At 48.2% G+C, this 27,722-nt stretch overlaps 1 protein-coding gene across 1 annotated transcript in view; it reads left to right on the plus strand.

Annotated features, from left to right (window-relative positions):
• The window catches only part of LOC142558359 (uncharacterized), a 37,695-nt gene extending 28,487 nt beyond the window's left edge, over positions 1-9,208 (plus strand). The window contains exon 5 of the mRNA XM_075670503.1: positions 6,870-9,208. Within this exon, the coding sequence (XP_075526618.1) occupies positions 6,870-8,943 (2,074 nt within the window). The 3' untranslated portion in view covers positions 8,944-9,208. The remainder of the gene's footprint in view (positions 1-6,869) is intronic.
• Positions 9,209-27,722: the final 18,514 nt, after the last annotated feature.

Genomic DNA, 27,722 nt, shown 5'->3' on the forward strand with positions numbered 1-27,722 from the left:
TATCTTGTTGCGAAGCGATAAACTAATTCAGTGCTTCCCTTTAGTGTCGTTTGAAAGCTGTACGACATAAAAATTTCAAATTATTTCTTTTAAATTCGATTATACGAACATGAAATGCCACACACACACAGAAAACTCGAAAGCAACCTAAAAAATTTGCCTAACACAGCCTTCTTACGCATGATTCTCGCGTTCTTTTCACTAGGGGGAGATTTGATGTGTCATGGCGTGACGACTGGTGTAACAGTATTACGGTAAGAGATTACGGACATAAATGGGAAATGTCGCATCAGTACTCCTTTGTCGTTTCTTGACGGAGTCTAGCCACACCGCATACACCGAAGCATTCCTCACTCGTAAATAAAGGGAGCGGAAAAGGAGGAACTGGCCGTTCTCCTCCATCAGGCCAGTGTGTTCCTCCTTCACACGCACTTCACGTGTCACGCCCTCTTGTAGCAATCGAAAGAGTAGGAACATTTCTCCGTTGCGTGCGTATCTTGCGTCACCGTCGCCGGAAACCCGACCATCGGCTGCAATAACTTTTTTTCGACGGAAAGTAATGCTAAGTAGCACCACCTGAGGTCTGAACCTTTCATGACAAGCGACCATCAGGGTCAAACGTCTAGCTCGAACGGTAGCTGTGATATGAGAATCGTCATCATCATCATCATCATCATCATCATCATCATCATCATCATCATCATCATCAGCCTGGTTACGCCCACTGCAGGGCAAAGGCCTCTTCCATACTTCTCCGACTACCCCGGTCATGTGCTAATTGTGGCCATGTTCTCCTGCAAACTTCTTAATCTCATCCGCCCACCTAACTAACTGCCGTCCCCTGCTACGCTTCCCTTCCCTTGGAATGCAGTCCGCAACCCTTAAAGGGCCCCTGAAACGGTTCGAACAAATTTTGTAGACGCGTAGGGTACAGCTTAAGTAGAACATTCGCACCACAATTTAAGTGAAGCGTTACGTATTAATGGAGCTACAAGCGATTAGAAGCTACCCTCCTCCCTAGCCATGCTTTTCCTCCTCAACTCGTTCGCCGAGCGAGTGGGGCTAAGCTCCGCCTTCACTGGTTGAGCGTCACGATGCGACGTCACATCGTTCACTTCCAGTTGTTTTGGAGCCCGCCCCCGCCCGCGCGAGACCGCTCCGCTAGCCGCTTGGCCGTCGACCCCAAGCGAGAGCTATCGAAGCAGCGTGCGTTGCGAGCATTCTGTCGTAGCGCCGAACGTGTCTTGTATTCCGGTAACCACAGGCAAGCTGGTCATTTCGGCAAATGACTGCAGGCATAAGCTGATGAAGGAACTTTAGCGTAGACGTACGTGAGCGGCCTGATCGCTCAGCACGGTCCATACACTTGTTGTTGCAGCGTTTAACCAGCCAAACAAAGCGCTAATATTGCTCTAACCAAGTGTAAAACATTTTAAACATTTATAAAAACAACGTGTTCATGATTACACTCCTGCGAAAAATACACACCAGCAGCAAAGAAGAATACACTTCGTTGCTGCTACTGTGTATGGTTGAGCTCTGTTCCACCAGGTGGCTGCACCGTGCAGACCATTCGCATTTGCCCTTCTGCTCATCTCATGGCTCATCCCGTTACGGCAAAGTCAAGCGCCAGACTCTGTCGCCTTGCGCTTGCGTTTTCCCTAATACCGGACTCGGGAAACGCTATTGTGTTAGTAATCTTCCGGTGTAAAGTGACGGCCACAAACGCGCAAATCCTGGCGCCGATTGGATAGCGGCAGTCCGATGCGCAGCAGCCAGTTCGCTCGTACGCTGCCTTGCAGAGGGACACGATGTCGCAGCTTGACACATTGCCAGTCGCTACGTTTGCAGTGCACAAGGCAACAAAGTCGAATTATAGTGCTCGCGAAAAGACTGAGACCGACTCTGACCGCGGAGCTCTCTTCAAAATGGAGTACGTTGTAACACAAGCAGACGACGCATGCTGTGTGCCGGAAGTGCTTAAGTGTACTGAAAAATTATTCTTGTGCATTCTCTTTATGTTACTTTCTTTTCATAAGAACAAATTAACTAACATTCGAACCATTATGAAGATCACTTGTTTACCATAAACTTGGAAAAATTATCGATCACGCGCCCTTGTCAGCCAATCGGATAGCTCGCCCCACTGACGTCGTATGGGTGATTTCGGTCATATGGGTAGGGGCGGCTTAAAATTCTGCCGAGCAGTGCGCTGCGATCGGCAGCGATGTGCATATTTAAAACCTTATAATAAATTACACGCTTTACGCGGAGCACTTAGATGTGTCAATTAATGATCAGAAGGACCTACTCTAACGACTCAATACGTTTGCAGAAAATCGTCAAAAGCGTTTCAGGGTCCCTTTAATGGCCATCGGTTATCTTCCCTCCTCATTACATGTCCTGCCCATACCCCTTTCTTTTTCTTGATTTCATTGAAATAAGATTTCATTAAGTCGCGTTTGTTCCCTTACCCAATCTGCTCTTTTCTTATCCCTTAAAGGGACCCTGAAACGCTTTTAACGATTTTCTACAAACGTATTGAGTCGTTAGAGTAGGTCCTTCTGATCATTAATTGACACATCCAAGTGCTCCGCGTAAAGCGTGTAATTTATTATAAGGTTTTAAATATGCACATCACTGCCGATCGCAGCGCACTGCTCGGCGGAATTTTAAGCCGCCCCTACCCATATGACCGAAATCACCCATACGACGTCAGTGGGGTGAGCTATCCGATTGGCTGACAAGGGCGCGTGATCGATAATTTTTCCAACTTTATGGTAAACAAATGATCTTCGTAATAGTTGGAATGTTAGTTAATTTGTTTTTATGAAAAGAAAGTAACATAAAGAGAATGCACAAGAATAATTTTTCAGTACACTTAAGCACTTCCGGCACACAGCATGTGTCGTCTGCTTGTGTTACAACGTACTCCATTTTGAAGAGAGCTCCGCGGTCAGAGTCGGTCTCAGTCTTTTCGCGAGCACTATGATTCGACTTTGTTGCCTTGTGGACTGCAAACGTAGCGACTGGCAATATGTCAAGCTGCGACATCGTGTCCCTCTGCAAGGCAGCGTACGAGCGAACTGGCTGCTGCACATCGGACTGCCGCTATTCGATCGGCGCCAGGATTTGCGCGTTTGTGGCCGTCACTTTACACCGGAAGATTACTAACGCAATAGCGTTTCCCGAGTCCGGTATTAGGGAAAACGCAAGCGCAAGGGGACAGAGTCTGGCCGCTTGACTTTGCCGTAACGGGATGAGCCATGAGATGAGCAGAAGGGCAAATGCGAATGGTCTGCACGGTGCAGCCACCTGGTGGCACAGAGCTCAACCATACACAGTAGCAGCAACGAAGTGTATTCTTCTTTGCTGCTGGTGTGTATTTTTCGCAGGAGTGTAATCATGAACACGTTGTTTTTATAAATGTTTAAAATGTTTTACACTTGGTGAGAGCAATATTAGCGCTTTGTTTGGCTGGTTAAGCGCTGCACCAACAAGTGTATGGACCGTGCAGACCGATCAGGCCGCTCACGTACGTCTACGCTAAAGTTCCTTCATCAGCTTGAGCTTATGCCTACAGTCATTTGCCGAAATGACCAGCTTGCCTGTGGTTACCGGAATACAAGACACGTTCGGCGCTAGGACAGAATGCTCGCAACGCACGCTGCTTCGATAGCTCTCGCTCGGGGTCGACGGCCAAGCGGCTAGCGGAGCCGTCTCGCGGGGGCGGGGGCGGGCTCCGAAACCACCGGAAGTGGACGATGTGACGTCGCATCGTGACACTGAACCAGTGAAGGCGGAGCTTAGCCTCGCTCGCTCGGCGAACGAGTTGAGGAGGAAAAGCATGGCTAGGGAGGAGGGTAGCTTCTAATCGCTTGTAGCGCCATTAATACGTAACGCTTCACTTAAATTGTGGTGCGAATGTTCTACTTAAGCTGTGCCCTACGCGTCTACAAAATTTGTCCGAACCGTTTCAGGGGCCCTTTAACGTGGCACCCATCATTCTTCTTTCCATAGCTTGTTGCGTCGTCCTCAAATTAAGTAGAACCCTTTTCGTAAGCGTCCAGGTTTCTGCCCCGTACGTGAGTACTGGTAAGACACAGCTGTTACACACTTTTCTCTAGAGGGATAATGGCAACCTGCAGTTCATGATCTGAGAATGCCTGCCAAATGCACCCCAGCCCATTCTTATTCTTCTTATTATTTCAGTCTCATGATCCGTATCCGCGGTGACTACCTGCCCTAAGTAGATGTATACCCTTACCACTTGCAGTGCCTCGCTGATTATCGTAAACTGCTGTTCTCTTCCGAGACTGTTAAACATTACTTTAGACAAAGCTAATGGGACACACATGAGCACGGTAGCGTTGTGCACTGTGTCGATTGTCGGGAGTCTAGAAATCTGTAGGGGTGAGGGCACTATCGAACTGGAACGTCGGTACAGAGTGAAACCACCTATAGCAACTCTAGCAGAAAGCGCGGCTATAGCGCGGCGCAATCGCAGCTTTGCAGTCGAGGCGCTCGGAGAGAAACGGCACACTCCAGAGTCAGAGCTGTCCTTCCCGGTCACTTGTCGGGACGGTTACGCTTCAGCCACTGTATTTGTGCTATCGTTACAGTAGATGTAGCTATAGTACACTGTATCGCAATCATCTTCCTTACCACGACTCTCCTGGAGATGGATATAACGCAACAGACACCAGCACTTAGCCTTCTGATATCGTCAATGGTGAGCGGGGCAAGTCACGCCTACCGCGGTGAGTAATCCTTCGTTCTCTTATGTACATCCTTACATCACGGCGAGTAACTCGTATCATAGCCTCCGTGGATGATATTTGCTAATATTTACGTCCCCTCTTCTTCAATGTCTTTACAAATCCCACACAGCTGCTCAGCCTGTAGCAGGGAACGGCGTCCTCGACGTAGCAGAATATATTTAGTCTGTGGACAGGAAGTCAAAAGATGATTTCGAAACTGCGCTCGAAAGCGGTGGCTTCAGCGTCCCGGGCAGATTCACTCCTACACTACGCGCCCGGCCTCGAGTCCGGCCGCCAGCAGCCGCTGGCAGACCGTGCGCCGGCTCGCACGTACCCGCTTTGCAGCGACGTGCGGACGCCGCGGATTGTTGGCCATACCTGTACGAAATCAAGCGAGAAGACGTTGAAGCGATCTCAACAGGATGAATTTTGTAAACGCTAGCGGTTATTGAAGCGGCATGCGCTACGGCTTCGAAGTGAAAGGCTTACGTCGCCGTCGCCCCCGTGTTGATAATTGAAAGTCGCTAATCAAAAGCATTTATTATAGAGGGGTTGTATATTAACAAATTTGTGCGGATTTGCCATGCCTCCCAGGTGACTATACCAGAACAAGTACTCTATCGAAATTTTTTCATGAATTACGTATAACAGAGTCACTCACTGGCACACTATGACTGCATAATAAGGTTCCAAGGCATTAGGATGTTGGGACGCGAAGCGTTTGTGTGTGTGCCGTTTGTTGTGTGTTGTGGTTGCTCTGTTCTCCGCAGTATGAGTGAAAGTGCTCCGTGTTGCTCTGTTTTGCATAGTGTGTCTGTGAACGTCTTGTGTGTTGCTCTGTTGTGACTTTGCCGAACGGAAAGTGCAATACGGAATGGTAGGCTTTTTTCTTGTTCTCGTCAGCAGTTAGCCAAATATATCAGCCCGCGCAGTATATATACGGGTTAGTAATTTGAAGCTTGTCCAGGGGGCGCTAAGTGCGCTTTTACATAGGCTTGTTTGAGTGTTTCCGACGGATTGATGTAAGGATGGATATCCCTATATAGTAAGTTTAATGCCGCGATGTTCTTGCGAAGCCATTCCTTCTCGCACTTCGACAATGGTTAGAGCGACGCTCCGCCCGCGTTATTAACACGATCAGCCGGCCGTCAACGGTGGGTGAAAAGCGTGGCAGTCGAGCGGAAGGCATCGCTTCAATATCGTGTACTACTTACACCTGGTTCCTTTTACGCGCCAAAGAAAATTAGCAAGATTGATTTTCTTTTTTTTTTGCAAATATCAGTAACGTACATTTTGCTTATGACGCGGGCGTTTTCCGGCTGCCAACTAGCACAGTTCGTAGATGTTGTAGCATCCACCGCTTGACTTGCCTCGAGTCGGCCATCTTGGCTTTGGAAGGGGGAAAACCGTTGCTACCGTGCATGAGGGAGGAAATTTGCTCCATTTAAAGACGAACATAGGAGGCACCGCCGTTTCTCCCTTAATGGAGCTAGGGTCACTCCTTTAATTCTTAGAGTGCTGACCTTACACTGGCGATGAGTCATAGTTTTCGGTGATGAGCACTTAAAGGAGCGAATGACATTGGAGTCACAATCTTCACTATCGGACCGCCTCATCGCATCTTTCCTGTATCCTGACCTGGCCTCTCCGCGAAAAATAGTTCGATCTCGTACGGTTTTCTGCAACGAGATTTCAAAGCCTAATTTGGGAAGGCATACTGCCTACATCCTACGCTAATATCTGACACAACCTGACGTATTGCTCAACGAAATTGTTTTTGTTTTTTAATTATCCACATTTATGACGCCTTACCAATGCATGCAATCAATTGTACCTGCAGCTAGGCAATGTTAACCGTGAGGCCATCATGAGATGAATTGATCTGAAGGATATGCAAGAGCACACGGTGATCACCCTCGAAAAATGTCCCCTGTGCCTTTTCGGAGCAATATTCTTCATACTGCCCAGACAACCGACTGTCCCGTTTTTGTCGCACACGACCTCATGGCGATCATTTTTCGCTTAACAGAAAGAGCTGTACCGCGAGCTTATCTTCCTAGACAATGTCGCAAGCTTCGGTGCATTAAACTACAACTGTTTTCATTTCAGGCCAGCTGACGAGATGGACTCCGTGTCTAGTCGCCTCCGCAACTTGGTATGTACAATCCCGTCCTTGGATTCCGCCCGGCTTCTGGCAAGATTTCAGACGCTACTGAACAAGCTTAAGACCAGAGGCGCGGACCTGCACAAACCCTGCGGCAACATCGTCGGCAGTACGACATGTTGGACGACGGGGCAACTGGCCTCTCTAAACGAAGTCCTCCGGACAGTTAATGTGCAGGTCTTCGAACACGTTCCCAGCGCGTTCACGTTGAAATGCCTACGAGATCCTTCTGAAGACAAGCCAATTACGGTTTCCTCAATTGTGGAGCCTTGCTGCTTAGTGTATTGGCTTCTCAGGTACCACATCTGCATCGAGCGACTGGTCCTAGACTTCGAGGCTGTCATCTTGCGCTACTTTCCTGCTGCGCTGACCGAAGCGCTGCCGGCCAACAAGGGTCTCGTCGAAATTCAAGGTCAATCACGCGGCAGATATTTGTACGAAAAAAGTAGCTGTGCAGTTTTGGCCCGTGTCATCTGCGAGATGTCTCCTCGACTCGAGTGCTTGCATGTGACGCCCCTCGAACTCGACCGCGCCGCAGTCGACAGCCTCGTTCAAGGAATTAGAAGCCCTAGCAACCTGCGCCACCTCGTACTCGGCGACATGTCGGAGAAGTTGGCGCGAAAAGTGTTTGGCGCAATAGCTGCGTCTCAAAGCCTGAGCTCCCTCGAAATGTCGAGTGATGAACGGTTCACGCAGGCACATTCTGCTCTTCTCGCCGCTGCGTTGAAGGGCAATACCACGTTGCGGTACTTGGCCGTGAGGCACCTGGAGCACGACACTGTCGGTATCATAATAGGGTCCCTGGCAAGCAACGACGCGTTAAAGGAGTTGTCGCTTGAAGATTCGCGGTACCGGGCGCGCTACAGTCTCCCAGATGGCCTACGGGCCTTTCACGTCAACAAAACCCTTCGCTGTCTCAAGCTGACCGATGTGGGTTTTACTACCAAATGTGCGCTCGTTCTCGCCGACGTTCTTCGATGGAACGATGCGCTTGAAGAAGTCTTTCTTCGCAGGAACCCGATAAAATGCGTCGGAGCTGCCGCGCTAGCCAAGGTCCTAGGGCGCAACACTTCCATAAAGTTGCTCGACCTGACGCAGGGCAAATTCCAATCTCACGCTGTGTCTAGGTTTGTGGAAGCCCTTTCCCGAAATCGTACAGTGGAGTGTGTACGGCTAGGCAACGTTCCACTCGATGAATGTTGGAAACCGCCCTTACCCCTCACGGCAGACGTGTTCGCTCGATTGCAAGTGGCGTGGAACCCCCGCGTACTCAAGCAATGGGCATCGTGTCTGCAGCGAGAACACCGCTACTGCCCTTCCGCTTGCGTTCGCTGGAACGATAGAGAATACACGAAACCAATCACGCAATGGCTTTCCGCGATGCACGCGAGCAGGTCATCGCTAAGTGAACTCGTCGTGTACATGTCTTTCTATGCCGGTTTCACGGATGTTGTCGAAGCGCTGGTGCGTTTCCTAGAAGACACGCGATCTCTGAAGAAGCTTGTCTTTCGACCTTTTGGTGATTCCGATACTTGTCCGAGCGAAATAATTGCCTGTATGGCTCGCAACAAAAGCCTTCGCGAAGCTGAGTTCGACGTGGCAATCGGAAAATACCGAGAGGTGAAGGCTGTTCAAGCCGTGCTGAAAGCCAACCGCACCTTGCACCGACTCAAGTTTCTGGTTAACGAGCTGCCACAGCAAGCTCCACGCATGCTGGCGCGCTCTTTGGAGGGAAACTTTGTGTTTCTGACGCTCGAGTTCGACAAGTGCAAAACAAAGGCCGATATGTACCCACTTCTGAGCGCCCTCAACAGGAATCGTACCCCACTTATTAGCGCCGTGAGGCACGTGTTGTATGGCACTGTAGACGACTGCTCAATGCGGGCCCTTCGGCTTCTTTCCTCCAGTGACTCGCTTCTAGACGCACTGGTCAGTGCTTCGGGCAAGACTCGCGATCAGTGCAAGTGCCTAATACTCGACGCAGTTAACCACGCTGGGTCTTGTCCAAGCGCAATGTGACGTCATGAGGCGTTTAACCAGTCGGAGCCAAGTCTACTCGAACCCTGCATTTGCAACGTAGAAGGGCCTCGCGGGCATCGAGAAATGGAAAATTCACGTGGCCTGCTGACCTTTCCATTGCGGGCCATGTGGCGGCGCACGCTGTGCATTTTGCCGGATAGGTGTAGAACGCAACGGGACATGCCGTGCGACGGGGCATTCCTACTGGTACTCACCTAGAAGTGTTGAGCGCAGCAAATAAAATAGCAATAAAGCTTAAATGAAAACCTGATTATGGACGTTCTGTTTTCAATCACCGGCAGTTATACTAATGCTTCAAAATTTGTTGCTGCGCTTCCTGCGTTCCTGCACTAGGGCTACACAATAGTAAGTTAAGCCTACTGCCACTGCGTGCATAAGTTTGCCTTTGAGACTGAGGTACGTTGCATTGTGTGATTCCTCTGACTGTTTGTGCATGCTGTATCATGTGACGCTCCAAAGACCGATTGCAAACGCAGCTATTCCTGGACGTCTCACAAAGCCTACCTTAAGGTATTGTAGATACGTAGGAACCTCCACGAAAATTTCTATGCTTGACTTATATGAATTCATTCGTAACAAATGGCTGGCAAAAAACAGATGTGTTCAACACCGAACCTGACAACGAAAGCTGTTATCGCCCAGGTGTCTACTGTGTTGCAGTGTCGCTGTCGTGCTCTTCCATCCTATCGCGCCTGTCATTGTGCTCAGGGTTATGGCACTGACATATAGCGCTAATCAAATGTTGTCGGGCAGAGCGCGCAAGATATCCACTGCGCAAAACGTGACAAACGCAGTCGTTCGCTCTCGAGACCTTCAGCCAACGTGCTTCGCTCGTGAAAAAATGCGAAGGAGATAAAAACAAGAAGTCGAGGCCTGTGACGCATTCTTCAAACGATCATCCGGCTCCGGTGTGGAGTGGAGAGAATGTCTGTGTTGGCGGCGATGCTTAGCCTCGTGAGATCGTTGAAATCATAGGTTCGCGGCACTTAAATATATCTACCTTTGCTATTAATGAACTAAGTTTAATGTTTTTTCCCTATTGTTTCTATAATAGCAGAGAGAGAGAAGAAGAGGAAAGGCAGGGAAGTTAACCAGATATTAGTCTCCGGTTTGCTACCCTACACTGGGGTTTGGAGATATAGGTTAGAAAGAGGACAGAGAGGTAAGGGTTAAAGAAAATCCGAGGAAGAAACAGTTCAGTGCAACAGGCCCATGATTTCAGTACGCGAGCATCACCGCATACATAGAAGCCCTCTCCACTTTCTCCCGTCTAGCCTCCGCTAGCTTTATTCCTTCCCTGTGTTCGCCCTTACCGCAGCTGAAGGATCACGTAACGCGTAATAGACGTTCCAACGACGTACTGACGTCTGGCAACGCCAATGTTTCGTTTGTATTGTTTCGCGCAGCGGACGATTTTCACAGCACCCTGGTAGAGCTGTATCTGTGAGTGCTACACCAACAGTCATTGAGGCAGACGCAAGCAGCTGACAAAGCATGATAGCGCGCTGGAACGTGGTAGAAAATGACATAGTTTCTCTCTATGCGCCCCCGATTGCACATGGGAACAAACAGACCAAGCGGAAGTACATCATTCTTGCTATGGTATCAAGTAAAACAAGGACAAAGTTTTATTATTAAAGCGAAGCTTTGCTTGCCTCTTCTTTCGACTTTCCCACTGCTGCTGCTGCTGCAGGCTGCAGCCGTGCAGATGGCGTCGGGGGTGGCTCAGAGCGTGTTTATCGATAACAGGCGCGAGTAACTGAAGAAAGGCGAAGGGAGCAACTCGGTTTCACCCCACCACGTCAAATGTGCACAATGACCTCTGGCCCTCCCTGGCCATCGCCATAATTAGCCGCTTGACAGCTGTAATTATTCGTGGCTCCCCTCAGAAACATTGCAGAAACGGCAGCGCTTCCCTTTCTACTAATGTGCGAGGCGACAGCGGACGCAGATAGAACTGAAGAAGGAGAGGGAGGAGAATGGGCAGTTCACAAATAAGAGAGGGGGGCGGGTAGGTGACGTGAGAAGGCAAGGAAACCCCACTACTATACGACAGCGGTTCCGGGAAAACAGTATAAGCTTAAGTTCAAGATTCCGTACAATATGTTGGTGCTATTTCTGGAAAATAAACGCCACGCAGATATGGCAAGCAGGCAACTTACGCAGTGCGTACAGAAGAAGAGCCGCATTAATTAAAGCGCACCGCAGGGTCCAGGAGACACTACGGAAGCGGTTAACCATCAAACCGACACTTCCGTACCTGCTCCTTTAGCTTTGTGGCTATAGCATTGTTAGAGATTATGGATTTGATTCCAATCGCAGCAGACGCGTTTCTACAGGGGCTAAATAGAAAACGCACGTGCACTTAGATTTAGGGACACGTTAAAGAATTTCACAGTAGAGACTTTTAGCGTGTCCGCGATTCCGGCAAACCGGGATGGTTTGCGCGACCGGATGGTCGGGGGCGTAAACGTGAGCGGTCAGGTTGGTATAGCGCGAGCTGGTGGTGCGAACTTCAACCACCTAAACACAGAACCAATTACTACATTCTTGTTAGCTGGGGTGTAAGTTTTCGACAGTGGCGTAATTGTGAACACAATTGCGCCGCTGCCGGAAATTTTCACCAGCAGCGAAGCAGAATAAAGTAGGTTAGTGCATATTTAGCTCTGTGTCTGATTGAGCTATAGAACACCAGGCGGCTGCACCGCTCCGGCCGCTCATGTTTACGCCCCCGACCATCCGGTAATCCGCCCAAACCGCCCCGGTTTGCCGGAATAGCGGACACGCTAAAAGTCTGTAGTGTAAAAATTATTCCGGAGTCCGCTACTTCGGCGTGCTTTATAATCCTGGTGTAATTTTGGCAAGTACAGCCCGTTAATCCCATTCAAGTTTGATACTTCTGCCACAATGCGATATGCCATTTAAGGAAATGACCACGCTCTACCTTCTCAGGTTATGAAATATGGAGCACAGGAACGCCTCCATCAAACAGCTCTTCCTGTGTGTTTTTTGTACTACGCAAACAAACAGCAGTGGTGCACGCAAGATTACGTTTAACATCAACTCACCGCTCTCGTGTTAGCCTAAACGCTGAAGAAATTGAGCTTTAGCCGTCAGCATCACTGGTAATTATCGTCAATCAAAGTATCCAGCGCTGAAAGCTTCGCTTACATCGATTCCTACAGTGCGTGCATCAGGATAACTTTTTTCTCCAAACTTTGATTCATCTAATGAAGGAACACATCAAATTCATATTGCAAAATTCTCAAAGTCAGCTGCCACTGTGAGCCACGTCACAGCATGGCGAACTACGTAGGCGCAGTTGTCCGATTGACGTCGACTCGGGCTGGGACCGTGGAGGCCGCGAACAGGGCGTTCGGTGCGAAATTTCAGCTCTTTTTGCGGCGAGCAGAGGTGTAACACTTTGCAGCCACCATTGCTGGCGCTCATTGTATTCGCTGTACTTGTCATTTCCGCATCGATAGACCTGATGAGGGGCCCTTTAATACGCTGCATTATTCTGCGTTTTCATTTTAGCTTAGCTGCAATTGTGTTGGATTTTGGGTTGAAGCATATGAAAAAATAGAAGGGGACATTCTGCAATTTCGTACTAGCTAAGGGAAATGCGGCAGACTGAAACAAACTTGCTAAGCCATCTGCTCCAACCATGAAGCAAGGAAACGGCCAGCAGAGGCACTGACGCACCGTTGTTGAAGCCGGAAGTGCTGCCATCTTGGTGTCCCATCTCCCTTTCCTTCTCCAATCAGGTCTCTGGAGCTCATGGGCGCGAGCTGTGATCTTGCGTTGCTACGCGCCGTCGGAAGTGTGAGCAGTTAACGCGTGTCAAATAAAACTCTTGCTTGGTCTAGTTGGTTCATGCTTGAAGTAGTAAACGCAAGGCGCAGAAGACCAGGCCTCAAGAAGAACACAAACGACAGGACCGGCGCCGGTGCTGTCGTTTGAAATGGGGCGTCGATGTCACGGTTGTTAAGAACGGCCCAGCTGAGGTGCAAGTGTTGCCAGCCAGTTGCGACGGCGGCGGCGTCAACTTTCAAGGAACGACACCGTTACGCTCTAGCCTCGTCGCCGTTGCTACTGAATGAGTTCGACGAAGCAGGCTTTGTGCCGCAACACGACCCCGCCAACCGGATCGGCCGCGAGCGGGGGAGTTGCCGCGGGAACGTCTTCAGGGACCCCTTCCCACGCGCCGACCAAGACGCCGGACAACGGCTTCCCGGGCGCGCTGCGAGGGGCAGCTCCGAGTTCTACGAAATCCGTGCGACGTCGGTTCCGGACCAGACCGTGAACCTGTGTGTGTCTGTGTGTGTGTGTGTGTTTGTGTGTGTGTGTGTGTATGTGTGTGTGTGTGTAAGCCGTCCCGGGCAGAGGCGACGTGTTTACAATGACTGGACGAACGTTACCGTCCCCTTGGAGTCAAGGGAGGACCGAGTGTTTTTAAACCGCTGTTGTGCCGCCTCTCAGGACACTCTCTCAAGCAGTCATGTTAGATAGACTCTCTCAAGCTTTCATGTTAGACTGACACTCTCTCAAGCAGTCATGTTAGACTGATGTACTCTCTCAAGCAGTCATGCTAGACTGATGAACTGCATGTAAATACTGTAAATAAACCAGCTACCTTCAAATTAATGCCGTACTCCAATCTTGACAACGGGTTACGAACGATGGGAATAAGCTCCAATCATAACAACTGGCTGACAGCGCTGGGATGGACTTTGCGACGTCGTACTTTTTCTGCGGTGACTGCTTGGTTCTTGCTTTGACTCTCTATGCTTCATTTTGTGGTTGTTCTGTTTAGAACCGTAGGGAAGCTAGATTGTTGAGTGTTAGCTAGGTTGTGTTTTCCTAGCTAGATTTAGCGAGCAGGAACGAGGCAGTAACGCAGCAATCACGGAGTAAAGGAGACTGCTGAGAGACAAATTTTTGATCGTTGGTGAGGAACTGGGCCTAGATGTACGCAAAGAAATGCTAAAAGCGGAATCATTGGAGCTAATTTCCGAACAGGCCAGTGAGGAAGAAATTGAAATGGGATTGGAACTTCTAAAGAAAAGAGAGAAACGGGAAAGAGAGAGAGAAGAACGGGTCATAGAAGAACGGGAAAGAGAGAAAGAAGAACGTGACAGAGAGAGAGAGAGACGAACGTGATAAAGACCGCGAGTGAAGAAAAATGCATCTTGAACTTGAAAGCAAACCTTTGGAGTTGTCTCAAAAGAATGAAGGGGCTCTGGGACGATCAAATGAGGCAGAATCATACCGCATGGACAGGCTATTAAAGCCATATGAGGTCGGGACCGACATAGGCTTGTTCCTAAGCAATCTTAAAAGGACTTGCGAGAAGATGAACTTCGGCCCGAGTACATGGCCACAGCGGTTGCTGTCTATGTTGCCGTGCGAGGCGGTGGAAGTAATCGCCAGACTGCGTGCACAGGATGCTTATGATTATGCAAAAGTTAAGGCTAGTCTCCTGAAGAAATACCGCCTGTCAGCTGAAGCTTTTCGGCAAAGGTTTAGGAGCACAGGCAAGAAAGATAGCGAGGGGTAACCAGAGTTTGCATACGGCTTAAAGGTGAACCTAGTCGAGTGGCTGAAAAGCGTGGAAGCGTACGACAGCAGACACATGATCATTGAATGCATGTGTCTAGAGCAGTTTTACAAAAGCATCCCCCAAGCTGTGAAACTGTGGGTGCAAGACAGAGGGAATGTAAACACTGTGGAAAGGCGGGCTGAATTAGCCGGAGTACGCAAAGCGTAGAAAGTTGAACGCCGAGGACGGAAATTGGGACGGTCAAATGGACCGCAGAAACCATTTCCGTTCATAAAGGATTCGCAGACTAGACGATAAGAGCCAGTGGAAGTGGAGGAAAAGCCCGCAGAAAAGAGCGAGGAGAAAGCTAACGGGGAAACCGTACAAAAAGAGCAGAAAAGAAAATTCGAATATTGTAGACTGATCCGCTGCTATAAGTGCCACAAACTGGGACATATCGCTGTGAACTGCGGAAAGCCTAGCGTAGTTTTTCCTACGTAGATGAAAAAGACGAGAATATGAAACTTTTAAGCCCATATCTTCACGATCTGCAAGTTAATGACAAACCATGCCGAGTGCTAAGAGACAGTGCCACCACGATGGACATTGTCCATTCGTCTTATGTGACGGTAGATGACTTCACCGGAGATGTAGCATGGATTAAACAGGTTGTAGAAGAACACAGCGTGTGTCTGCCCATGGCCAAAGTCAAAATCAGTGGACCATTCGGAGAGCTAGAGACTGAAGCTGCAGTTTCCAAATTTTTGTCACTGCAGTACCCTTACATCTTTTCGAATCGTTCGAATCAGTTACTGCGTGACAAAGGGCTTAAACTGGGCGAGGGCATAGTACAGGCATTGACCCGCGGCCAAGCTTGTAAAATCGCGTCGCTTTCGGCTTAAAATGGAGAAGCTGCTCCAGATGATGGAGAAACGGAGATAACTTCAATGCCCGAATCCGAGCTAGGCCCGAGGGACAAAAAAACGGTTGAGGAGAGCCTGCCAGCTGACCAGCTCAATGAGAGCCTAGCACTAGAATTGTCAAAGTTCAAGCCTGCAGGAAGAGCAAGCGGACGCAAGCGCAAGCGAGACATAGTCGTTATTATCAACGACCTCAAAGAACTTTGATAAGCTCTTACGTGTGGACAGAGATTCACTGGCAGCCGAGCAAAAGAATGATGGCAGCTTATCTAGATTATATCAGACAGCTAAAGAAGGCATTGCTAGGCGCAACGTGACGATACAAGAGAGAGGAGGATTGTTGAATCGGTACTACAGAGATCGAAAGTGTAGGACTCCAGATCAATTAGTCGTACCTACTAAGTACAGGGAGGACCTTTTGAGTCTCTGTCATGGAAATGGGTGGTCCCGCCACCTAGGCATAAACAAATCAAAGGAAAGATTGCTTATGGAATACTACTGGCCTGGTTGTTTCAAAGACGTAGAAAACTTTGTAAGATCATGCGACGCCTGCCAGTGCTCGGGTAAACCAGGAGAGACATGGTAGGCTCCACTAAAGGTAGTGCCCATAATAAGGGAACCTTTCAGACGACTTGTGCTAGACACGGTAGGGCCTCTACCAAAAACAAAATCGGGTTACAGGTACTTGTTTACCATGCTGTCTCCGGCTACAAAGTTTCCAGAAGCAATCCCTCTGAAAGAGCTCAACTCCACCGAAGTAGTAGACGCGCTTTTGACAGTGTTGGCACGAGTTGGGTTTCTAGCCGAAATTCAGGCGGATCAAGGGTCAGTATTCACCAGCGCACTGACTTCCACATTCTTGCGATATTGCGGGGTGAAGTTAATACACAGTTCCGTCTATCACCCTCAGTCCAACAGTGTAGAGAGGTGGCATTCAGTGCTTAAGCAAGTTTTGCGTGCGCTCTGTTACGAGCACAAGGAGGACTGGGAGAACTGTCTGTCGGCAACTTTGTTTGCTTTGCGAACGGTTCCACATGAAGCGACAGGGTTCTCGCCAGCAGAACTAGTGTATGGGAGGACACTACGTTCTCCACTAAGAATGCTAAGAGAGATGTGGGAGGAAACAGGAGAGAGTCTTAAAGTGGGTGAATACGTGCTAAATTTGCTGGAATGGGTGAGCGAAACCCAAGAACTAGTAGAAGAGAACATGGGAGTAGCTCAAAAGAACGCCAAATTCTATTACGACAAGAATGCGAGGCTTCGCACGTTTAATGCCGGAGACCAGGTAATGATCCTCAGACCTTCAAGAAAGAACAAGCTTGAAGTTCACTGGGACGGGCCCGGTAAAGTGTTGCACAAACTTTCAGATACTATGCTCTGGAAATGCCCGGTCGCAGGAAGGAGGTGAACATATATCACTGCAATTTGATGAAGCCGTATCTACAGCGGAGCGGAGTCGTTAACTATACCATCAAAGAGCAGGATGGCACTAGTACCAAGTTTAAGGAGTATAGGGCGATCTCACACTCTGAAATCGGTTTAGAAGAAGTAGTAAAACATTCGGTGAGCTCGCACGCTCTCATATCCGAGCAGCTAGATGAGCTAAAAGGGGTGTTAGGGGAATTAATATCTCGACAGATTCAGCGATCGGCCACGTATTACCGAACTAATAACACATGAAATAGAGCTGACATCAACCGAACCCGTAAGATCAAAGCCTTACAGGGTGCCTCTAAGACAGAGAGAAATTATGGAGGGAGAGATACAGCGCATGCTAGAGTTGGGAGTTATTGGGCCCGCTGAGAGTGACTCCACGTCACCACTAATACTAGTAGAAACTCCTAACAATGACCCTCGTCCGTGTGTTGACTACAGGCAGGTAAATGCCATCACTAGGGATGAGCTAGCTGTACCCGATACCCAACATTGAGGAACGAATTGAAAGAGTTAGCGCTGCTAAATACATTTCAACTATAGATCTCGTGCGGGGGTACTGGCAAGTTCCCCTTTCAGAAAGTGCCAGCCGCTATGCCGCATTCATCTCACCTGTAGGCACTTTTCGCCCTCTCGCACTCAGTTTAGGGCTGAAGAATGCGCCGTTTAGCTTCTCTAAGTTAATGGATATTGTCCTGAAAGACTTGCAGGAGTTTGCCTTGCCATATCTGGATGATGTAGCAATTTTTTCGGACAGCTGAGAACAACACGTATCGCACCTCAAACAGGTGTTCTCACACTTGAGGGAAGCCGTCTTAACGATCAAAGCGGAAAAGTGTAGATTTGGGTGTTCGCAGGTTACTTATCTGGGCCATATTGTCGGCCAGGGCACGAGACGGCTGGCCGAGCTGAAAATAGCTACGATTGGAGAATTTTCTCGGCCGCGCACGAAAACAGACCTTTGTTCATTTTTGGGACTTGTGGGGTACTATCAACGGTACATTCCGAATTACTCGCAAATGGCAAGTCCATTAACGGACGCCCTTCGAAAGGGAGCACCGAGTAGCGTACACTGGGATAAGGACAGAGAGAACGCTTTCCAAAGTTTGAAAACGTTATTGGTTTCTCGTCCTGTGCTTTGCGCGCCAGACTACACAAAGGAATTCATAGTTCAATTTGACGCAAGCGACAGAGGTATGGGCGTGGTACTCAGTCACGGCCGGCGACGATAACGAGGAGCATCCTATCCTCTGTGCCAGCCGTAAACTAAATGTAAGAGAAGAAGTCTAGAATGCTTCAGAGAAGGAATGCGCTTGTTTAGTTTGGGCCGCCCAAAAGTTGTGATACTTGTACGGAGCGAAGTTCATCTTCGAGACCGACCACTGTCCTCTGACGTGGCTCAATCAAATGTCACACAAAAATTGCCGCGTGCTCCGATCCAGCCTCACTTTCCAACAGTACAACTTCTCCGTTAGATATAAGAAGGAAAAGTTGCATAGCAATGCGGATGGTTTGAGCAGGCTAATATGAATTCTGCGTTTGAGGGTCCCGCCTAAATTTTAGGGTTACCATCGTTAATTTTGTTAAGAAAGATTCCCTCTAATTTAGCAGGATTCACTCCATGATTGCTGAATTTGTCAGCACGAAATTGCTTCAAAAAATTGGCATAGCGAAATGCAGCATTTTTTTTGTTTCTGCACTTATGTTTTCTTTGAAGCCTAGCGGGTGGAAAGTGAGAGCCAATGATGTCATCTCGGCGCAGAGCCATGTTGTGGGGTCCATTTTGCAGTTGCCTGTCCTTGTTGGATGTTTTGGGGTGGTGACATCATTACACAAGTGATTACTGCGAGCCAAGACATCACCCCCTGGCCACCAGCCGTTCTCTTCCTGAGCAGCGGTTATCAGCGCTGGACAGTAGAGACTTCCCGGGCCATGGAGGCGCTGTTTAGAACGGCCCAGCTGAGGTGAAAGTGTTGCCAGCCAGTTGCGACGACGGCGGCGTCAACTTTCAAGGAACGACACAGTTACGCTCTAGTCTCGTCGCCGTTGTTGCTGAATGAGTTGGACGAAGCAGGTTTTGTGCCGTAACACGACACCCCCAACCAGGTTGGCCGCGAGCGGGGGAGTTGCCGCGGGAACGTCGTCAGGGACCCCTTCCCACGCGCCGACCAAGACGCAAGACAATGGCTTCCGGGCGCGCTGCGAGGGGCAGCTCCGAGTTCTATGAAATCCGTGTGACGTCAATTCCGGAGCGGACCGTGAACCTGTGTGTGCGTGTGTGTGTGTGTGTGTGTGTGTGTGTGTGTGTGTGTGTGTGTGCGTGCGTTTGTGTGTGTAAGACGTCCCGGGGAGGCCGCGTGTTTACAATGACTGGACGAACGTTTCCGTCCCCTTGAAATCAAGGGAGGACCAAATGTTTTTAAATCGCTGTTGTTCGGCTGCTCAGACACTCTCTCAAGCAGTTGTGTTATACTGACACTCTCTCAAGCAGTCATGTTAGACTGACACTCTCTCAAGCAGTCATGTTAGACTGATGTACTCTCTCAAGCACTCATGCTAGACTTTTGAACTGCATGTAAATACTGCAAATAAACACATATTCTTCGTTCTCGATGAGAAGCAGTCCTTCCCTTCATCAACGCCCTCAGCGTGGTTAAGTTGGACGACGGCATGGGCCAGCTACCTTCTAATTCATGCCGGACTCCAATCTTGACAACGGGTTACGAACGATGGGATTGACCCCCCCCCCCCATCATAACCCGATCGACTACGGCGGTATTCCGGGTTGCGCGGCTGCCGTCTTAAATCGAAAGCGATATTTTGTGCCGTTTGTGCTGCCTATGCTTGCCTGCACTGCATGAATACACTTCTGGTCCAAAAGCATTGGTCAAAGTTGCTCAAAAATTCTGCAAGTATCCCGCCGACTTTTTTTTTACAACGGCCACCTCAGCTGATATATGGAGATACTCCTAGCTTGATGGGAAACTAGATAAATCATGGTCCTAAGTGAGAGAGGCGTTAATTTTAATGCTTCTGAACTCTTTAACCCAAGTACTTAGCTTTACTGAAAGTGTCCGCAAATGTAGACAACTTAGGACCACATTCATGTCCCATGCTGTAGCATCTTTCCACTGTTCATATTCTTCAGTGCAATTTTTTCATAAGACCCATCGCGCACTGGAACTCTACTGCGAATTCTCCAACTCTTCTAGACTATTACCAAAAAAGAAAAATGCCAGTAAAAGAAATGCCAGTAGAAGCACACCGGAGAGCACAAAGCCGCACTGCTCTAGCCATGGTCAACGGCCTCGCAATGCTTTGTTTTTATTGGAGAGTCGGATTCTCCCGGTCCATGTCAGTTGAAGCACACCGGACAGTTCAAAGCCGCACTGCTCTAGCCGCAACTCAAAGGAGTAAAAGTCACTCCTGTCGTTTACCCGTACATTGTTGCATTTCCTCGCGTTGATATTGCAGATCCGACCCACGATGAGTGTCATGGCAAACCGGCGCATCAATTGAATAAACACGGAGTGATTTTCGGTGAAGAATGTGTTCCATAACTGGCCCATGGGGGTCATTAGCCTCGAAGACGTAGCCTCGAAGAGCAAAAGGTGAAAAGAAAAGAGGTGAAAAAGCCAAAACGGGAGAGGTGTGTGAACAGGCCCTCAAACGACAGCGTACTCGCTAGCCATGCTCACTGTCGAAGACATGTCATGTGGCTTGGAAGAGCGTCATGACGTCATGTGGCTTGGAAGATGCCATCCGCGTTCAAGGGCTTCGAGCCGCCACCTGAGGCCACCACAACAAAAAGTGCGGGACCATTGTTCAATAAAGTTTCTTCTTCTCATGATCAGGGTACCGTGTGAATAATTGATCTAGATAAACGTGCTTTTGTACAGACTATAATCTCGCAGATAACGAATTTATTGAAATGCACGAAATATACAGAGAAGCAGCTAGGAAAGGAACGCAATTACTGCTAACCGCTCAGAGCCTTGCCCCGTGGCGGTGCCCCTCAGTGTGCCGACACCTGAACTACAATCAGCAGTGGGCAATGGGGTTAGATAAAACAAAGGACGGAGATAGAAAGGATATTAGAGAAGACTGAATAAAAGGAAGTTACCTTGTATACAACAAAACAAATTGGTAAATATTTATACATATTTGGTTTCCAAGAGACTCCCTCGCGAAACTGATCCAGTCAAGCATAACTGCTGCTGATCGTGAGCTTACGTAGAGTGTAAGCGTCTTAAATACATAGTATATTTTAGTCGAATCTGTAAATAACCCTCCTGCATTAAGAAAAAAATGCATTTTTATGGCAAACACAGGGTTGCTAAGCCAAAGAAGAGGCATCCGCGTAAGGCAGTCGGCGACGCCACCCAAAATTTCTCACACAGGCTCTACATGAAGCCATAGATATTGAAGAAATTTGCTCAAGCCTTATTCTGGAAGCACTGAACACTGAACTTATGAAGTTGCAATAGATTTTACTAAATGCACCGAACCGAACGTAAGAAAAAATGGAGAAGAAAGTTTGAGATCGGTGAAGTAAAAAGTTTGCACTGACATACCGCTGTAAAGGTATTGGTGGTTAACCTCAATTTTGTCTGTTGAAAAATGCATTAGCACGGAATTAACCGAAGTAGTGTTTTAAAATATGTTGTCGCGAAGAGAAACGAATTACGTGCTTCCTTTTGATGTCTCGTGAAAGGTGGCATAACATTTTCGAGTTCGTATTGCGATAACATATGTGAACATGCCAAGCGAATTTCCTCCGTCGGCATCGCCGTGATGTTCCATATAAAATCGAAGCGCGATAACATCGTGGCCACGCGCCGTGTGGTGTAGACCTGAACGAAAGCTTGCCTGAGTGGGCCGAGAGAGATTCGGGCTTGATGCAGCGGTCTTTTCTCGCGCTCGCAATGGAGGAAGGCGAGAGTGGTGCGTGCCATCTCACGTGCGATAATGGCCGATTTACGCTCACACCGCCCATGGCCGCACGCCGCACCGCAAGCGAGCGGTCCACCAGTAATGGCCGACGTGACGTTACGAGAGGCGGTCGTGCACATTCGCCTCCGTGCGGTGACCGCATAAACATGGCGCTGGTTCGAAGCGAAGCGGAGCGCGAGGCCTAGACCGCTAGGCTGCAGGGGCAGTTCGTTTTTTGTGTGGTTTATTGTGATCATTGCAAGAGCTATTCAGCACCTGCAAAGCTATTTGTCCAACGGAACAAGTAGCTGTACTCTTCCTGACCTCTTCAGTCCGTGCGATCGCGAAAGGAAACAGACGGATGTGTGTTGTGTTTACGCGAGGGTCGGAAGGAATGAAGCAGCCGATTTCGTGTTTTGCCGTTGTTTGCATGTGCATTACAAACGCGAAGGCCATCGCATACACTTGAATTCTAAGCATGACTCTAGTTCGGCACGCGGCAAAATGAAAAGATTGCGATCGCGCTCCTCAGCATATGGCGTTCGTAGGTGTTGGGTGTGCGCGACGAAGATTGCAAGTTTGTGCAGTACTGGCTTGTGTTTCAGAAGTGATGAGACGATGTGTAGCGATGCGCTTCGTTGTCATCTCATCGCAGTCATTCGTGTCTTCGTGTTCGTCTCTTCGTCTTCGTGAGAGCTGTTTTGCGTGCTGCGATGCGCATTGGTGACCACGAACACCACGTACAGAACGTTCGAGCTTTAGGGTTCTTACTTTCGCGAAGCGTAAGTGTACTGTGAAGTGTACGTGCAATGTGTGACAGTGGTACTAGGCGTATAAGTGTTCGTTTCATGCAATATGCATATGTTCTGAAGTGAACCGCGCATAAGCGTTGCGGGCGAGTTTGGTTCCGGCCCTTTCTGCCTCGCTCACGTATCTTGTGTGCTTTTCAGAAGTTATTTCTGAGCTATGAAGGTGTTTATAATCGATAGGGGCAATATAAGGAGCAGCTTAAAAGTTACATGAGCACACGCGCGCTGTCGTGAAATGTGGGCGCGCTTATATGCACTGTTCTCGTGAACGCAAATTTCGGGCACTCTTCATTTTTGTCAACTGGGCATTGGTGTGAACAGCAGAAATCCTGAGGCGTATTTCTAGATTAAGCAAAATATACAGTCTTATACGGGGGGGAGGGGGGTCCTTGCATGTGCAATAAACTCAACAGCTGGTTTCTTGTTAGTATCGGAGTACACACATTTAGTGCCAGCACCTGTGGCACGGCATGATAAGCAAATAATGCGCGAAGATTAGATACTTCCTTTTGATTATTGACAATTGGCATTTTTTGATAAAAAGCCATATGCATGTAACAAAGCATGACGATGAAAATACAACTGGTATGGTCAATATATGATTCGAGTATTGTAGCAGCAGAACATAAGCAACACGGACACAGAATGGACGACTACACGAGGATGCAGCTGCCCTGTCAATTGATTTCTTAATTGAAATTACCACTCTTCTTTATTTCGTCGCCATATCTTTTACCTGTCTGAGGCTGTCTCAAAACGGTCACTTCCTTTCTTGTCAGGGCGACTTACGGTGTGCTTACACATTGCGCTCCTGTTTTACTTATCTGAAATGCCTCAAGAATCTCCCCAGTTAGCCTATTGTTGTTCTTTTTTAGGACTTGCACTTCATGAAACTTGGGGGTGCACGTGCTTGCTTATCAATCTTGTCCCTTCTCGTTCATTTCGCAACGTTTGCAGGGCACGGCCAGATTGCTGCCTGCGGTCCCTGAAATTGATGATGCATGCTCTCTTGTTCGAAGATTAAGGCATCTTTCCGTTTGCTCTATGTATTGCTTTCCATAGGACAGGAGTATGGCGTCACAATCGCAGTATCTGCTCTGGTGCATGATCTGGCATTGTGGTTCCTTTTTTTCCTGGTTCACTCGTGCGCACATACCTTTTCCCTTGTTTGGTGCTGAGAACACTACTCGGATACCGTGTCTTTTACCAATCTTGATGAGATTGTGGGTCAGTCCAGGCACATATGTAATTTTTGTAGAATTGTTTTTGGCACCCACAAATTCAGGTCCGCTTTTGCTTTCTTGTTTTCTTTTAATCTTCTCTACGAGGCCTTCAGCTATGCTGCATAGCATTGACATGGCATGTTTTTCCCTACATTTTTCAGCCTACTTAACTGCCGCTGAAAACTTTTTTCCTTTTGATGCTGGCATGATTTCTGATGCATGATGCATGCATGATGCTGGCATGCCCTTTTTACAGTCTTGAAATAGCTTGACGTGAAGGGAAGAAATTGTTTCTTTGCTCTGGGCTCTTACCCTCAGTGTAGATGTCCTGCTTGGAATTCTAGTGAAATGTCGAGGAACTCCATGGGACTGTGGTTCGGACGCTCATAAAGGAAGTTCAGCTCTGGGCACGTTGATTGAAAGTACTCTGGTACGGTGTCCTTAAGTTGTTGGTAATAGGTTGCATTCTCTTTCAATAGATGAAGCGTTAGTAGGGACGGCACATTAGGAAGGAACAAAGACAGGACAAGGCGCTACTTGCAACTGTTCATTGAAGTCAAAGGTGGCTTATTATATAGCCATGGGGAGTGGGGGTGAAAAAAGAGGAACACTGATTATGTGAATGCACACGCGCGAGAGCACTGAAGATACATATGAAGGGAAGCACGTTTAATCTAAATCTAAAACTTATCTATCAACATCCTTTTATTTGTGTATATATTCAGAGACTGCTCGGTGCCGAATACTGTCTTTTAGAAAGTCAGTCCTCGTAAGTGATTCTTGCGCACACTTTTTGTTTTAGAGTTAGAAGAATTAGGCAGTTTGTCGTTAGGCGATCTTGTGCATTTAAGAACTCGAGTGTCGATACCTAGATCTCGATTGCCCAGAGAGTCTGAATCAGAACGGCATTCATGATCAACCTGTATTGAAGTCGAACGTCTTGCGAAACCCACACTGTTAGAGGGAAGATCAGTGTGACAATCAGGTGACTTTGTAAATAAGGCGGCCGAATTTTGTACACTGTTTGTTATTCTCTGAGACACACCAGATAACCGCGTGGATATTACTGAAACCAAAGAGTCATATAGGCTTAGTAGGATCTTTCCTAATGCTTTCTTAATCGATTTTTTTTATTTCTATTGCACTACTCTGTGAAAATGACGAGTTCATGCCAAGTGACTGACGGGATCCTACACCAAGATAATCCGGCCCCCTTTTCTGAACTTCTCCAAGACCATCTCGACGAGAGCACCGCCTCATGTCAATTAGTTCGATGACCTGGGCCTCTTTAAATCTTTCAGGGGAGTTGGAGTAGTTGGCAGCATGATTTCCACTGCAGAAACAGCATGTCTGATCCTGAGACGTGCAATCGTCTGCAGTATGGTCTTCCCGGCGTAAACCACAACGGGCACTTTATCTTCAGCAACTAGAGCTGTGTCTGTGCCACCAGCCCTCAACATTGTAGGGGTGGTGAAGGTAAGGGTTCAAGTCTCTATATTAATGGCCATGCCTTTGTCTCTGATGAGCGAACCGTCCCTGCAAATGTTGCTATGATTGTTTATGTCGCGACCCTCTCATTGTCTGCAATCCTGGTACAGCGGTGCATGGAAACTACACGTGCTCGGGAAGATATTATTAGGATTTCGGATAAAGCACCTGTTTCTACATCGCCGGCTAGGCCTTTGCAGCATGCTAGGGGAGGAGCGACGATGGAGCTCATCGGCTACGCAGCAAAGTTAGTGCAGTTCAAGAGATCCTGTAAGCGGGCCTGGTCTGGTCAACAACAGAGGATCCACCCACGTCCAAACTGTTGGACCTAGGCTATGTGCTGGAAGTTCAACGAGACTTCTGGAAGCTCAGATTGAATGTCCTTGGAGTCCTTCGTACGAATGACTCCTCCGTTCGTAGTTACCAAAGCCACAAGGAACGCTACAGTTTCCACTGCGAAGCAAGAATTCCCCTGGTAGATCTTGCGGGGAAATGGAAGCGGACGAGAGGGTAGCCCTGAGGCCCGGAGATTAACAGACATCACTTTGTCAGTAACCACACATTTAATTAAAAGAAATAAGAAAGAAACAATAAAGTTTAGAAAAGTCAGATAACCGCCGGCTACTTGTCAGCAAACCCGGATGAAATCCGGACCCTGCCCGGTGAGACTGCTCACGGAACCCTGGGTCCTAAAAAAGCCCCCCAGCCTGCTGGTCCCGGTTAACGTTCTCGTGTTTCAACCGCGCTTCTCCGTTTCACAGTTATTTCGCGCTGTTCCCCGCAGTTATACAAGACACAGCAGCATACGACGGCGAACCAGCAGGGGATTTGCAGCAAATGCTTACACATCATTTCTACAAGTCCCACAGGCGTTTCGGCGTGTAATTTTTCCCGTCCGAATGTGGGCCCTTAACTAAAAGCACCAAATTACGAGGAAGTGACCTCACCTCATCAACAACAAATATTTTTTTCTCTCTCCCCTCTTTCTCTCTGCGGTAAAGTGAAGCTTATGTGATGCGTACGCTTTGTGCTGGGCGCTTTGTTTATTATGCGTGCGGTATGTTTAATCATGCCCGATGGCAGAGATTGTGTTGATACACGTGCTTGAAAAAGCGGATCACAACAGTAACTGATGAAACGTTCTGTGCTCCGCGGTATATCCGCTTACGGCAAAGGACGGGAGACTTTTTCTGTCTTCGTGGCACTTGATGCGCAGCTTTTGCAGAAGAGTAACAGAAAATTAATTGAAGTGTGCGAATGGCTACAGCAAAAGAGAAAACATGTGCGCGACATTTCGAGCAGCACCCGTGTCGGGGCTCCTTTCTATCCTACACCGCGACCGCTACTAATGCGCAAATGTTGAGCAGGGTATAATGTTGCAACAAAGTACAAATGGAATGGTACTAATTACGCCTGTCATGCTTCTATACACAAGCAGACACGTACACTATTTGCTCAGTGTTTTTCGCCATACTTTCTGTGTTCCTGGGCTATGGCTTCACTGTTGTGAGTGCCAAAGTCGTAATGTAAGACTACGGCGAGAGCGTAAGTGCAATTATGCGTTTCACCGTGATTTATTTTTTTAGAGAGTACAATTTTCTTGAAAAATGTGCGTTTGAAAAGTGCTTTCAAAAAATGGGAAGAAAAAGTGCAGTTCTTTGCTAACTGCCTTGTCCAGGCGCCGATTTTTGTTGCACATTTCACGTGGTACTGTATGGAAGTTGAAACATACGTGAACCACCTTGTGTTCGCTGATTTCTCAAAGATGCGTTACCGATGAGTTTTCGGGTTCAGACGACAGGGCGAGATCCAAGATGTTGGAAGTCTCTTGTGTAATCCGCGTAGGTTCTTTTGTAGTCTGCGTTAAACTGAAGCTTAGACAGATATTTGCGAAGACGTTTGCAGCCGTATTATCTAAAATTAAGGTAGCACTGGTTATCATCCTGATGAGCCAATTTTAAGTCCACTGCAGGACGAACACCTCCCAGCGACGCCCAATTATCTCTGTTGCGTTAGCTGATCCGAACTTGCGCTTGCATATTTCCGTATTTCATTACAGCACCTAATTTTCTGCCGTCCTTGACTGCGCTTCCGTTCACTTGGCACAAATTATGTAATTCGAGTGATCCACCAGTTATACAATTACCCTACGCATTATATGGCCTGCTCAGCTCGATCCCCCCCCCCCCATTCACGTCAACTACAATATTGCCTATCCCCGTTCACTCTGTGGTCCACATGGTTCCTTTCCGGCCTGGTAACCTCAAGCCTAACTGTTTCCGTCCTGTCAGTCTTCGCACTGTCCTTCAGTTGTACTCGAGCTTCTTTGTTAGACCCGAAGTTACCGCACCATACGTTAGCAACGGTAGGATGCAATGATTTCGCACTTTTGTTTTCAATGACTACGATG

The sequence above is a fragment of the Dermacentor variabilis genome, chromosome 9 (genome assembly GCF_050947875.1).
Source record: "Dermacentor variabilis isolate Ectoservices chromosome 9, ASM5094787v1, whole genome shotgun sequence".
Classification (NCBI taxonomy): Eukaryota; Metazoa; Arthropoda; class Arachnida; order Ixodida; family Ixodidae; genus Dermacentor; species Dermacentor variabilis.